This window comes from Sinocyclocheilus anshuiensis, unplaced genomic scaffold (assembly GCF_001515605.1).
Source record: "Sinocyclocheilus anshuiensis isolate Anshui unplaced genomic scaffold, SAMN03320099.WGS_v1.1 scaffold110, whole genome shotgun sequence".
In the NCBI taxonomy this organism is placed as follows: Eukaryota; Metazoa; Chordata; class Actinopteri; order Cypriniformes; family Cyprinidae; genus Sinocyclocheilus; species Sinocyclocheilus anshuiensis.
The window spans coordinates 1,861,407-1,874,435 of record NW_015544155.1 but is presented as its reverse complement, the minus strand read 5'-3'; the positions used below and the strand labels follow the sequence as shown (position 1 = coordinate 1,874,435).

The following is a 13,029-nucleotide window of genomic DNA, read 5'->3' as shown; positions in this document are numbered from 1 at the left end:
GTGTGTGTGTGTGTGTGTGTGTGTCTGTGTCTGTGTGGAATTATACTGCAGAAAGGTTGTATTATGGTTTTGCACCCCTGAAGCGCATAATTGGATATCGTCATGGCAAGAGAATGTGACTGTTATGATAACAGAAACTAAGTGTTCTCATTATGTTCAAAAATTAATTTACTTTACTGTCTGTCAGTGGCTTCAGTTTAATTCATATCTCTGCTGCCCCCAGCTGGACTGTAATGCAAGAAGTGGGAATTAGACTTGCATTTTAGAAGGCTCTTGAAACAGGATTTGTATTGTAATTAATAATTAATGTAATAAATAATGCAAATAATATATTAAAGTGAATAACCTGTTAATGTGTGCTGACTTTAATCATGTTAAATATATTCTTATGGGTTCCAGTGGTATCTGTAGTCTTTAATATAATTTCACACAAAGGTTCTGAATATCCAGTAGCATTATTGAGAGGGTGATGTTGCTTAATATAATTAATATAGAATAGCATACAACATTTCTGGTTAATTTTGAATATTTTTTACTACAATTGAAAATAATTTTATTTTAGTGCAATGACTTTCCGTACAAGAAGCTGTACGCCTACAGTATAGTAAAACGTGACTTCATTCTGGTTGAATCCTCCTTCAGTAGCTCTTTATTATGCTTAATTTATCATATTCATGATACTGTCGCATGAAGCAGTTTTTGTCTACCAGTGTTCAGGAAACCTGTGTATAAACGTTATTTCGGTGCAGAAATTAGTGTCAGTAGATGCCCATCTGAGTGATCCACATCTGTATTCTTGCACATCTGTTTGTGTGTCTAAAGACAGACTCCCTGTGTCTGTCCGCAGGGATCTCAAAGCTGGAAACATCCTACTGGGGGAGGACGGATCAGTGCAAATCGCAGGTACCAACTTTCTCTTTAACTGCACTTACTTTCTGCTTAACAGTGAAAAATGCCCATTATAGTCCAGATAATCCGAAAAGCACAAACATACTGTACTGCTGTGATATTTAAAGATCTTTTTTTGTTTGTTTTTTTCTTGCTGAAGAGAGATTTTCTTGCCTGACATTTTCAATTCTTGTTGTTTAAAAGTTTGGGGGCGGTAAGAATTTTAAATATTTTTGAAAGAAGACCAAGACTACATTTATTTGATTAAAAGTACAGTACAAACAGTGATATTGTAAAATATTATTACAATTTAAAATAACTGTTTTAATATATTTTCAAATGTAATTTATTCCTGTGATGGCCAAGCTGAATTTTCAGTAGCCATTACTCCAGTCTTCAGTGTCACATGATTCTTCACAAATCATCCTCATATGCTAATTTGGTTCTCAAGAAACATTTGTAATTATTATCATGTTAAAAAAATTGCTCAATTGCTTAATATTTTTGTGGTAACCATAATGCACGTTTTTAGGATTCTCTGATTAATAGAAAGTTAAAAAGAACAGCATTTATTTGAAATATACATATTTTGTAACATTATAAATGTCTTTACTATGACTTTTGATCAATTTAATGTACACTTACTAAATAAAAGTATAATTTTTTTTATATATGTAATAAAAGCATCCTGACCTCAGACATTTGAACAGTAGTTTATACATCTGAATATTGAAGTGTGTAACATATTCATGTAAAATTTTTCTATATATAGATTTTTACAGATTGCAGTTCCCTTATTTTAAACATACTATTCCTAAATAATTTATTTTAAGTGCAGTGTTTAAGTGCCTTTAAGTGCCCGCTTTCTGAATTGCCATACTGAATTTTGTTATATCATATGCAATGGCAATAAAGCATGTTACTTATTATTTTAAACTGTGATATATATATATGTTTTTTTTTTCTCTACATTTTGATAAGTGATTTTTTTTTCTGTTTAGATTTCGGTGTAAGTGCCTTCTTAGCCACTGGTGGTGACATGACTCGAAATAAAGTGCGGAAGACGTTTGTGGGAACGCCATGTTGGATGGCTCCAGAAGTGATGGAGCAGGCAAGTATTTCCACCCAACAACCACGGCTCATTTAAAGCCATACAACTGAGATCACATGGTATTAAATTGGAAAAATGCCAAACAGAAGCATTTTCTCTTGTCTCAAACTGTTGGATCTCACTGTACGTGGACTGAATTACATGGACAATTAAAGCTCTTATTTTGTCCTTTTAAAGTCTAAAGATTTCAATGTGGTGTAAAATTGCCAGTAACTGCTGGCATATCGATGCATCTCTCGTGTTAAACAAATCTGTGACTGTTTGTGTGCAGGTGAAAGGTTACGACTTCAAAGCAGACATCTGGAGTTTTGGGATCACGGCTATCGAGCTGGCCACAGGTGCAGCTCCTTACCACAAATACCCTCCTATGAAGGTGAGGAAAGAGCAGGAGATACAGTCCCATACGAGCTCTAATGAATCTTACAGCTGTTTCAAGACAGTCATGCATCACTCTTAATGAGAAACGTGTTGTTTTTATAGCATGTGGGGTGTTTGTGTTTGCAGGTGTTGATGTTGACCCTGCAGAATGATCCGCCTTGTCTTGAGACTGGAATCACAGACAAGGAGATGGTGAAGAAATATGGGAAATCCTTGAGGAAGATGATCTCGTTGTGTTTGCAGAGGGACCCAGAGAAAAGGTGCTGAGCAGAGCAGCAATGATCTTGTTAGGTCATGTGAGAAAAATACACTACTGTTCAAAGGTTTGAGGTCTGTAAGATTTTTAAAATGTTTTTTTTTTTTCTCTTATGCTCACCATGGATGCATTTATTTGATAAGAAATACAGTAAAACAGTAATATAGTGAAATAGTATTACAATTGAAAATAACTGTTTTAATATATTTTAATTTTTATTTTATTTCTCTTGATTTTTCAGCATCATTACTCCAGTCTTCAGTCTTTTGTAACATTATAAATGTCTTCGTAACATTTTATAAATTTAATGCATCCTTGCTGAAAAAAGTATACATTTCTTAAAAAAAAAAAAACTTACTGACCCCAAACTTTGGAACAGTAGTGTATGTGTCAAGTAGTATTTAGCTGGTCATGTGATCTCACCATGGCAGCCACCAAGACCTGCTCAATAAAAAAAAAATTGCTCAAATATTTTATTCGGCTAATATATGATTTTAACCATTTTCTAAAAGTGCACTTTTTCTGTGTAAAGTTTTTGAAAGAGGAAAAAAATTTTTTTTTATTTTTTTATAAATGACTGTTAATGCTGATATTGCCTGATAACACTAAGTTACAGCAAATATATTTCAATAGTGTTTGCTTTTTAGGCCGACATCATCAGAACTCTTAAAACATAAATTCTTCCAGAAAGCCAAGGTAAGAATCTTACTTCCAAGACTTTTTTTTTTTATTGTCCATGTTATCCTGTTATCATTTAATCACCCTCATGTTTTTGCAAATCTGTATGTCATTCTTTCTTCTGTGTAACATTAAAGATGCTTTTTTTAATACAACAAAAATGATTAATATGCTATTGTCATACTCAAAAACAGGACAAAAAAAACGAAAACACACTCAAAACATAATCCATACTGTATTTCTTCTGAATCCATACAATGTTTTCACACTATATTTGAATCCAAATGCAGAGGTGTAAATTGAAAAGATCAGTGAAAACAAACTTAAATTTCGTTATTTTAGTGATTAACAGTTTTATTGATTCATAGGCAAATTTCAAAATAAAATACAGTAACTCTGAATCAGCATTTTACCCCGTTACCAAACCCATCCCAAACTAGTCCCCAACTACAGCTTTAAGGACACAACTTGACTATAATTAAATACAATTAAAACATCCTTCAGTATATAATGATGAGAAAACTAAATAAATAAAATATGCTGAAATAAAATGTATAAATTAAATCCCATCTTATAACACATCACATTTACACTGTCACTATCAGCATATTTCTCACACATAGCTATTACTGTCCCATTTCCAAATCGGTTAAGTACTTGGACCATTTTTTATAGTATAGGTTTAGCTTGTCCGTCTGCTTATAAGGCGTTTTTCAAATGCAGCCGTTCTAGCTAGTTCTGCTACCCATTCCTGAAAGGAAGGGACATCCTCTGACTTCCAGCTTCTGATAATTATTTGTCTGCCAATCATTAAACTGGTTTGGACCCAGGATTGATTGTGTTTGTCTCTTATTTGAACTCTGTAATAGCAAGATTGAAGGCAAGGCAGACTGCTCAATCTTATACCAAGGGGGAGCTTGCTCTGGGGGAAGTGACCAATGAGCCAGGTGTCTAAGACTAAAAGCATAAGAATAATACAATACATTAGGCAGGCCTAAACCACCTTTCTCTCCAGGCCTCTGTAACTAACCGAGATCGCTTAACATTCCAAATAAAATTCTTACACATTCTGCCAGACTATTTAAAATAGGAAAGTGATATTTGTATTGGGAGAGACTGTAGTAGATAATTCAGTTTGGGTGTACGACTCATTTTAATTACATTGACTTTTCCAGCCATTGATATGGAGAGTGGAGCCCACCTATCCATATCACAGGAATTATTTTTCATTAAGTGGTCAAAGTTAACTCTCACTAAATCCTTCAAATCCAGGGGAAATAAAATACCTAAATTAGGCCATCGATGCTGGAGTTGAATCTGAGTGTCAGCCCATGTTGTAATTCAACTGTAATTGTGGTTATTACCATAATTTCGAAAAAAAATATTTATCTTTGTGTTCCATTTTTTTTGGCAGAATAATGAATTCCTGCAGGAGAAATTATTACAGAAAGCACCTACAATTACAGAAAGAGCGAGAAAGGTGAGGCAAATTTAGTATGATGCTTTATTAGGTGTTATTTCTATTGTTTTATGATGTTGTCATTTGTTTATCGAGTTATACCCTGTTTTATGAGGTGTTTATATATTATTATTATTATATGCTTCTCATTTTCATATACTTATTTATTAAGTTTTACGTTTTTACCAGTTTTTATGTATATGCAGAGCACCACAAATTAAAATAATTTCTCAGGGACAATAAAGAATACACTGTGTAAAAAAAAAAATATATAAAAAATTCTAAGTCGTAAATAAAACAAATTATTGGAGTATGTTTTACAAAAAAAATTTTTTTGTAAATATTTGTGAATTTACTAAATTTACTAGCAATTTCTGAGTGAGTGAAAACTGTTTCAAAGTAAACCCTACAATCAAACATCAAAAAGTGAACTCCTAATCAATTTGGAATGAATGAATGAAAGATATTTCAAAAACTAATTGAAACTAATTAACTCTTTTTATTCTACATGATGGATAAATGTAAAAATATAATAATAATACATATGAATTAATTTGAAAAAAATGTAACTTTTATATATTGTGTGTGTTTGTGTGTAGGTTCGGCGAGTTCCTGGCTCCAGTGGGAGACTCCATAAAACAGAAGATGGACAATGGGAATGGAGTGATGATGAACTGGATGAGGAGAGCGAGGAGGGCAGAGCTGCTGTTGCTGCCTTACGGGTAACGCGCGCTCACACACACACACACACACACACACACACACACACACACAAGCATAATTTCAGACCCTTGCTGAAGACATAATTTTGAGAGTTCCAGCACCAGTGGTTTGCCCTCTTTGTGTGTGGTGTTTGTAATGCTGTTGGCTGTTATGGCACCTCTCATCCCTGGGCTCTGTGTTTTGTGTTTGCCGCTAAAGGAGCAGCAGTCCAAGTCGACAAGGCGACAAGTCCGTTTCTCTCAGCCTCTTGAGCTGCCCCCACCCAGGGTTGTTCAGTTTTCCCGCTGATACAGATGACTCACCTTAACAAGGAAGCACACTCAGTCAGACACAACATTAGGACATGCAGGAACTGGAAGTGCTAGATAAAGAGAAAGAAAATTTGTTTAGAGAGCATTATATATCTGCTAATATTCTTGATATCTAGCTTCAAAGACTAAAACAATAAAGATACTAGAGTTCAGGTTGGTTAAGGATGAATGTTGAACCTTCACCTGTCTGTGACAATCTGTTTCTCTGCATATCTATGCAAGAAATAATCATGTACAGTATAAAATAATTTAGATCGCTTAATGTGATAACTTTTGCTCAATATCTTCTGCTTATTATGAACCTATAGCTTATATGTGCTACAGAATTACCTATTTACCTGGCTTTTTAAGCTTAACCACATACTCTAATCTCAATGATTAAACTGTGGTAAAGCAAAAATAGTGTAACCAAACTGTTCTTACTAGGAAAAACAGAGAGACCGACTTAAAAGTGATGATGTGTGCTTCCTAGAATGCCATCTGTATCGTGTTTTTATTTATAACTTTGACATACTGACCAAATCAATGATCTCTGATAACCATCCAGATTCTGTTTAACAGCCTCATAATGAGACTTCTGTTGGTTTAGGCACTAACATGCAATATGGTCACTTCTGGTCACTACATGATCTTTGTATTCCAGTATAGAAATCACTTTGTATCTATCTGGCCTCAAAACAACAGTAGTGTAAGTCTGAGCAAACCTTAGGTTAGGTGGCAGTGTTTAATTGTGTCTGTTTGGGAATACACTGGATGTATGAAGTTGATACCATTGAATAGAATATGTTTTAGGCAGATATTGTGTAATTTGGTTGCGTATCTTAAAACAATCCCAGTAGTCCTTCAATTCTTGAAGGATATTTTACTAAAACTATGAAATACTTCAAATTCAAATACTTCAATAGTTCAATTATAGCACAAGCGTAAAATAAAATACTCACGAAGGACCTTAACTCCCTGCTTCATTCCTTACTACAGTGCATTCAAATCCAAAGCTGAATTACAGTAACCCAAACCATTATATATTATTACAAGAGACTTGAGCTTGACCTTTGACCTTTTATCTCTCTCTCACAGTCACCAAGAGTAAAAGAAGGACTCCAGAATACAGAGGTATGTAGACCATAAGCAGAGGCGGACTTAACCATTAGGCAAAGGTAGGCAACCGCCTTGGGCCCCCAAAAGCCAAGGGCCCCCTAAAATGCTTTTTATATGCGAGATGCGCGTTCAGTGCTGACGCACAAGTGGTTGCTCTGGTGTTCATTACCACGACAACCGTCTGTGCGTCCGCGTTGAACGTGCTTCTTAGCAAAAGTAGGGCGATGTAGAAAATGGGGACGGAATCCCGGAATCTATTCATAAAAACGGAATTTACTGTGTAACGCGGAATGTGACGGAATGAACGGCGCAGACGCGCGTTTCGTTTGCTAGTTTGCTGTTTAAGCACGCGCAACGCTCGCGGTTGTCATCTGTAGTAGCTAAATAGTATTTTTGCCATTTAATATTCACCTACACTAGTCCATATCGCGGTTTGATTGAAGTGTACTGAATTGTATTTGATTTATTCATTCAATATTTGACGAATTCTGTGACATTGCTCGTTACACAGTAAACTTCTGTTGTGTAGCATTTTGAATGTACAAAAATTAAAGGGTTTGTTTAATTTTCATTGGAATAAAAGATAGATTCATGTTTTTGCCTTCATTTGATTACCAGAAAAATGAAAATACACAACACAGAATTAAAAAAAAATAAAATAAGTAAATACAATTTAAACTTAAATTTCATAGGGCCCTATTATTGTATACAAATTAATACATTAAGTTGTTTTTATGAATTCAATTAATTAGATATGTTTTTGATTAAACCATTAAAATGGAATACAGAAAAATTAAAATAAAATAAAAAAGAAAGTGCAGAATTTGGGCCCTAAGAATGTAATTTTTGTTAAACTTTTAATAGGCCTAAATTGCTGTTAAATTAAACAAGTTTCATGGTTTTAATTAATTAGACATGTTTTTTGTTAAAATTTAATATAATCATCCAGAAAAATTAAAACGAAAAAAAAAAAAAACTGAATCCAGAAAAATTAAAACTGAAAAAAATAAAGATTTTGGAAAAAATTAAACTTAGGCTAATTTTGGAAAAATAAAATGGATTTCATAGGGCCCTACAAATATCATGCATCTGAAGCTATAATTTTAATAGCAACAGTGCATATTATATAGGGCCTATTTTAATTCTTTTAAATGGCCCTCACTCGATTTTGTGAAAGACCCAAGAAGGACCATGCACAGTCACTTTCCACACAGGCACACTTCATGTTTGGTTGAAATAATCCTTAAGCATGTAAATTTATAATTTCCTTCAGTTTAATTTAAATGTGCAATTAAAATAAATAAAAAATAAATGTATATTTTAAAGTTTAGAATTAGACAGCCTTGCGTTGTGTAGACAATTGCATAGTGAAAATGACCCCAACGCACCACCTAGTGTCCAACCTACTCTAATACTATTATAACCTGTTTAAATGTGAACAAGGGATTTACAACATTAAAGAAATCCTTTATTTATAACATGTACATGAAAAATCTCAAAGATTAGACACAACTATGGGACACGGTCGTACAGCAGCGAGCAACAGTGAAAGGAACCTCAAGGTTGTAAATGTGTGAAATTAGGGCCCCATTCCTGTATTTTGCCTGGGGCCCCCAAATCACTAAATCCGCCCCTGACCATAAGGAACCTTTCCAAATACCATACTAATAAACTATTCGTATGATTCCTGCAGTATGTACTATATATCATATAATGCATTTATATGATACCTAGCATGCATTTGTATGCATGAAATATGTAGATGACCTATTGTATTTCGCAAAATAAATGCAACATTAATACTGTATCCTGCTATGCAGTGCCTATTTTAAAAAGTAATGAAACATTTTATTTGGAAAAACATTACTTTTTTGTATTTTTATTGCACTAAGTCAAGTCTTTAAATACAATAATTTTTAAATAAAGTTTAATTAAAAAGCACAAAATAACTATTTTATTTCCAAACTAGATTCCACTCAAGTGCATCTATACTATGTATACTATGGTCATTACTAAAAAAAAAAGGGAAAAAAAGAATAGAGTTTATATTTCACTGTTTTTTATATTTATAACATAATTTATAAATGTTTGTGTGGGTCTGTGCATGTATTTGTAGATATTCCAGCCTTTCAGCAGTCACCTCCAGCCTGAACTACCTCAAGCTGCTGGCCAGGGCCCGGCCAACACTCAACACACTGCCCCAACTACTACCCCAACCCCAGCTGCGAACCCTGCGCAGGTAGATCACCAACAGCAAATCATAGTTCACACATTTTGACATCTCTATTCCAGTCAAAGCTGTTGTATCAAGCATGAAGTTAGGAAATTAGGCCACCTCAGTCTGTACAGAGAGTCTGATCCTCTGCCTCTGTCTGTAGGTCCCAGTTCCTGGAGCCGATGCCTCACCGTCCCCGATCAGTTTAGTATTAAGGTTAAGGTAAGATGTGTTTGTTTTTTATGTTTTGAGTCATTTATTGACATTGATCCAGTGTTAACAGGAGCAGTAGATGACTTATATTTCTCCTTCCGTCCTATAGAAACTTGAAAAAGGAACTGAATGACATACGATTTGAGTTCATGCCAGGCAGAGGTAAGAGCGTAAAGATGTGGCTAATCGTCAACAATAAATCAAGCAATAATTACACTTGAATAAGTCCACACAATACGCTCTTAAAGGGATACTCGTCATTTACTCGCCCTCAGGCCGTCCCAGGTGTACTTTCTTTCTTCTATGGAACACAAACTGAGATTTTTAGAAAACAAAATCTTTTCTGGCAGTGAATGGGTCCCTCAAAGATGACACTTGAAAATACATGCTAAACAAACACGATGGTAATCCATAAGACCCCAGTTGATGAATCAATGTCACTTTTATGAGTGGAGTATCCCTTTAATGCAGATTTATTCCCAAAGAGTTCATGACTCTTTAGAAAAACCACTCAGTATTGTGGCTGACAGTTGTCACATTTGTCAATCTCAATCGGTTTGATTTACACACTTGGGCAGTTCTATTGTCCAACATGTTTTTCTTTAACAAATCAATTTAACACCCATTTAGAATCAGTTCCTCTTTATCTCCAGCAGAGGCCAAAGCAAAGCACGAGTACATTTTTTCTACCCCATCAGATGTCAAAGAGCACCAACTCTGCATCTGCATTTTGTCAGTGCCGTCACCATGTTGTGAATTTTCAAGACTCCCAAAATAAAACATTTAGTGTCATGTGCATTTAGCTGGCTCCAGGGGAGATGTTCATTTCTGATGGCCTGATGTAGTGCTTGAGAATGCTCTTCTGCCCGAGCACGCCTTCATTCTGCTCTCTGAACTGACTGTAGCATGTTGTGTGCAGCTGATCAGTTATTAAGTTGTCAGCCTCATTCTGGAAGATCTACAAGCTTGTCAGTTCAAATATACAGGAGGTTGTAATTTGCCAGACTGAGAGTTTATTGGTCTAAGCAAGTCATTTTAAAGTGGAGTTAATGCATCGCATGCATTTTCTTTTTCTGTAGACACAGCAGATGGGGTTTCTCAGGAGCTGGTATCGGCCGGCTTGGTAGATGGGAGAGATTTAGTTATAGGTAAGGATTCTTTTCGTTATTTTTCTTTAAAGAAATTAATAGTTTTATTGAGCAAGAATGCATTAAATAAATTTGATTCTGTTTAAAATAAATGCTTTAAAATATATTTTTTTTTCTGGTCATCAAAGAATACTGATCCTGGGGCGTGTTAGAACGAGCCGTTTTAGGGGGGCGTGGCAGAGTCTTAACTTTGATAAAGAATATCTCTTTGGTTTTGAAACTTTAGTCTTTGCAACTTCAGGGATCTTATCTATGCACAAACCGCTTGTAACACTCCAAAGAGAAAGGAAAACTTGAAATCGCATCATATGACCCCATTAAATAAATGTATCACGGTTTTTCGCCAAAATATTAAGCAGCACAACCATTTTTCAACATAGATAATGATAAAATGTTTCACCGAATCAGCATATTAGACTGATTTCTGAAAGATCATGTGACGCTGAAGACTGATTATGATGAATTCTTAATTATAATATATCATGGTCCTAAAACTCTGTTTCGTGTCATTTCAGTGGCTGCTAATTTGCAGAAGATAGTCGAAGAGCCTCATTCCAATAAAAATGTCACATTTAAACTGGTGAGTGACTTCTGGTTTGGTTAAAGCCACTGTGTGTTAGTCCTCATTGGTGTTTGGCAGTAACACGTCATGTGTGGTGTTTTTCAGGCCTCTGGCGTTGAGGGATCTGAGATTCCTGATGATGTCAAACTCTTGGGATTTGCTCAGCTCAGCATTAACTAAACTTTGGCTCTGTGTGGGACCATGACTTGCCTACAAATGTGAAAACAAACCAACACTACCAACAGAATGACACATTGATGCATTTTTTCCCTCTTTCAATTGCCCTAAAGAAACCACTGTTGCCAAAGAGAAAAGTACCAGCCCATAGGATTTCAAACGGCCCAGTGGAAGAGTTGCACAAACATGAGAATGATCAGAATTTGTAGGAATCGATTAAAATAAAGTTTAGAATTTATTTGTATAAGCATGCAATTATCATAACCAGATATAACCTCTTAATGTTCTTCTAATGTTTATCTTTCTTTTCTTCTTTTTTTTGTTTGTCCTAGTTTTGCAAAATCTGTACGGACACCCTAAAAATTAACAATGTAAAAATGCCTCCAATATAACTACTGAGCGCATATAAGAGGAGTGAAACTCAAAGAAACATGGAGTTTATAGAGGAAATGAGTAAATGGGTTTAGCTATAGTTATAGCTTTTTTTTAACCTATATTTTTTCTATGCTTTTGAAGAGAAGCAGCTAAGCATGTTTTATCACACCGCTTGCATTATTTAATTAAGTTCAGTTTAAACCAGCTTGACGAACATTTACAGAATCTGATTTTGAAATTTCAAACAACTTTTACTTTCTCTGCTGTTATACACAGAGCTTGATTTCTTCATTGTACACTGACTAGTATCAATACAAACACAAAAATTCTCAAATATTTCAGATGCTACAGATAAGCTGAATAAGTTTAAATAGTTTATTTAGTGTCATTGAGCCCTAATGAACACTCCTAAAGGCTGGTTTTACTGCTTTTTCCTTTGTTGGTGTTGGTATTTTTTTCATTAATTTTTTTTTTTTTTGGCTGTCTCAACTTGCCACATTTGCAAATGTTACTATCTCATGCTGCTCTAAAGTTATTGCCTTAATATTTCTACACATTTTTGCATCACACGTATCTCTCCTTTTTTAGATTCTGCATTAATTTGTGAATTTTGGTTTAAATTTTTTGACATTATCTGTGACTTCTGCTCATTTTTATAAGTATCTCTGTAAGTGAAAAGGTAGTAGTACCTGAGGTACCTGATGAAACTTTGGGGTTTGGCTTTTTCCTGCTCTGGAATTGAACTTAGTATTCATGTGTATTTCTGATGTGGATGAACTCGATTGAGCATGTAAATAATGTAATTTGCCATTGGTTTGATTTTATATGGGATGTTTCACTCATGGCCTTCTTCATAAATAAGGTGATGGGAGGTGGTGTCAGCTACAAAAGACACATTGTGAGTTTTCTTGGTTTGTCTTTGTCTATGAGGGTGCCTATGATCACAGCGGGATCTTAGGTAGCATAAATCTCCCTGGTGTTTTTTTGAGCAGGTCTGTTCTAAATTGCTGAAGTTCTCTTCAAATTCATGTGAGAGGTTGTTTACTTCACCCAAGAAATCTCATTTAAACATATCGCTACCTGTGTGCAAGAACGGCCTGGAATAATCTTAAGCAACTTAATTATTTTAAAGCAGTGTTTCACCTGATTTTATTATTATTATTATTCCCCTTTGCTCTTTTTGACATTTTAATGTTAGGCTTTAATGTTGAATATATATATTCAACTAATTATTAAATAATTTAAAACATTTTTCCTACTTTATTTTCCAGTTTTATTGGGAAAATTCAAAAGATAATAGGAAGTAAAAAAAAAAAAAAAAGATTTGACGCAAAAGTATTTTCACCTTGTTGCAATCACAACAAAGCTGTCCACTAAAAATAGGAAAAAAATTATAAATTGCTTGCATTGAAAAGGCTTTTTTTGCTTTGAGTAAGG

The 13,029-nt window shown here is 34.5% G+C and overlaps 1 protein-coding gene across 1 annotated transcript in view; it reads left to right on the top strand.

Moving 5' to 3' along the window:
- The window catches only part of LOC107695388 (serine/threonine-protein kinase OSR1-like), a 33,110-nt gene extending 20,627 nt beyond the window's left edge, over positions 1–12,483 (top strand). The window contains exons 4-17 of the mRNA XM_016495269.1: positions 848–903; positions 1,890–1,999; positions 2,271–2,372; positions 2,504–2,637; positions 3,281–3,329; positions 4,726–4,791; positions 5,370–5,492; positions 6,882–6,917; positions 9,019–9,141; positions 9,281–9,339; positions 9,440–9,492; positions 10,410–10,478; positions 10,994–11,058; positions 11,146–12,483. Coding sequence (XP_016350755.1) covers positions 848–903; positions 1,890–1,999; positions 2,271–2,372; positions 2,504–2,637; positions 3,281–3,329; positions 4,726–4,791; positions 5,370–5,492; positions 6,882–6,917; positions 9,019–9,141; positions 9,281–9,339; positions 9,440–9,492; positions 10,410–10,478; positions 10,994–11,058; positions 11,146–11,220 — 1,120 coding nt within the window. The 3' untranslated portion in view covers positions 11,221–12,483. The remainder of the gene's footprint in view (positions 1–847; positions 904–1,889; positions 2,000–2,270; positions 2,373–2,503; positions 2,638–3,280; positions 3,330–4,725; positions 4,792–5,369; positions 5,493–6,881; positions 6,918–9,018; positions 9,142–9,280; positions 9,340–9,439; positions 9,493–10,409; positions 10,479–10,993; positions 11,059–11,145) is intronic.
- The last annotated feature ends 546 nt before the right edge of the window (positions 12,484–13,029 follow it).